General features: G+C 46.9%; 1 protein-coding gene across 3 annotated transcripts in view; it reads left to right on the plus strand.

Annotated features, from left to right (window-relative positions):
- The window catches only part of Cpsf3 (cleavage and polyadenylation specific factor 3), a 26,798-nt gene that overhangs the window by 4,620 nt on the left and 21,081 nt on the right, over positions 1–1,097 (plus strand). For all 3 annotated transcript variants that reach the window (XM_021202719.2, XM_029540693.1, XM_029540692.1), the window contains 2 exons: positions 157–254; positions 763–891. In XM_021202719.2, the coding sequence (XP_021058378.1) occupies positions 157–254; positions 763–891 (227 nt within the window). The remainder of the gene's footprint in view (positions 1–156; positions 255–762; positions 892–1,097) is intronic.

Genomic DNA, 1,097 nt, shown 5'->3' on the forward strand with positions numbered 1-1,097 from the left:
CCCCAGTGCCTGTCTGCCGGGTGCTCTGAGTGTGACCCCAGTGCCTGTCTGCCGGGTGCTCTGAGTGTGACCCCAGTGCCTGTCTGCTGGATGAGTTTTATCAGATGTGCAGCAGGTTGTCATCTGTTCTGTTTGTTTGGGGTTTTCCTCCTTCAGCTGGACTGTGGGATCCACCCTGGCTTGGAAGGAATGGATGCTCTTCCCTACATTGACCTCATCGACCCAGCTGAGATCGACCTTCTATTGATCAGTCAGTAAGTTTCCCTTTAAAGATTACACCTGTCTACAAGCCTTTGCTGTGATGGTCAGTTTTTCCAGGCTTTGGTGTGGGTTGTTGTTTACATCGTGTGTGTGTTCTCGTGTGTGTCCAGGTAAATGTATGAGCATGCACTCTCAGTATTCATGAGAGTCAGAGGACAACCTTGCTTGTTGGCAAGTCCCTTTATCCTCTGAGCCATCTTGCTGGTCAGATTTAAAAAAAAAAAAAAAGAAAAAAAAAGATTTATTTATTTTATTTGTATGAGTACACTGTTGCTGTCTTAGAGTGGAGGGGCATCAGAAAAATAGGATGTGGTGCTAGCTGCCGGGCCTGACAGGAGTTTGACCCCCCCAGGCCCCACAATGAAAGGAGAGCCCTGGCCTGCCTCCTCAGTCTTCTCACAGTGTCCCGCTGTACTTAGCACACTTTTGTCCGTTGAGCAGGAATTGGGGCAGCACTGGCCTCTGCTATCTAAAGCCCTGATGGCCCTGTTTCTTTTTCAGTTTCCATTTGGATCACTGTGGAGCCCTGCCCTGGTTCCTTCAGAAGACAAGTTTCAAAGGACGGACATTTATGACCCACGCCACAAAAGCTATTTATAGATGGCTTCTCTCAGACTATGTCAAAGTCAGGTAAGTCACTTCACTGGGTTCCATAGGCTGTACCGATAATTGCAGTTCAAGATGCAGACCCTGTCATGTCTCAGAAGGATGCTGTATTAGTCAGGGTTCTCTAGAGTCACAGAACTTACAGATAGTCTCTATATAGTAAAGGAATTTATTGATGACTTACAGTCTGCAGTCCAAATCCCAACAATGGTTCAGTAGTAGCTGTGAAT

The sequence above is a fragment of the Mus pahari genome, chromosome 7 (genome assembly GCF_900095145.1).
Source record: "Mus pahari chromosome 7, PAHARI_EIJ_v1.1, whole genome shotgun sequence".
In the NCBI taxonomy this organism is placed as follows: Eukaryota; Metazoa; Chordata; class Mammalia; order Rodentia; family Muridae; genus Mus; species Mus pahari.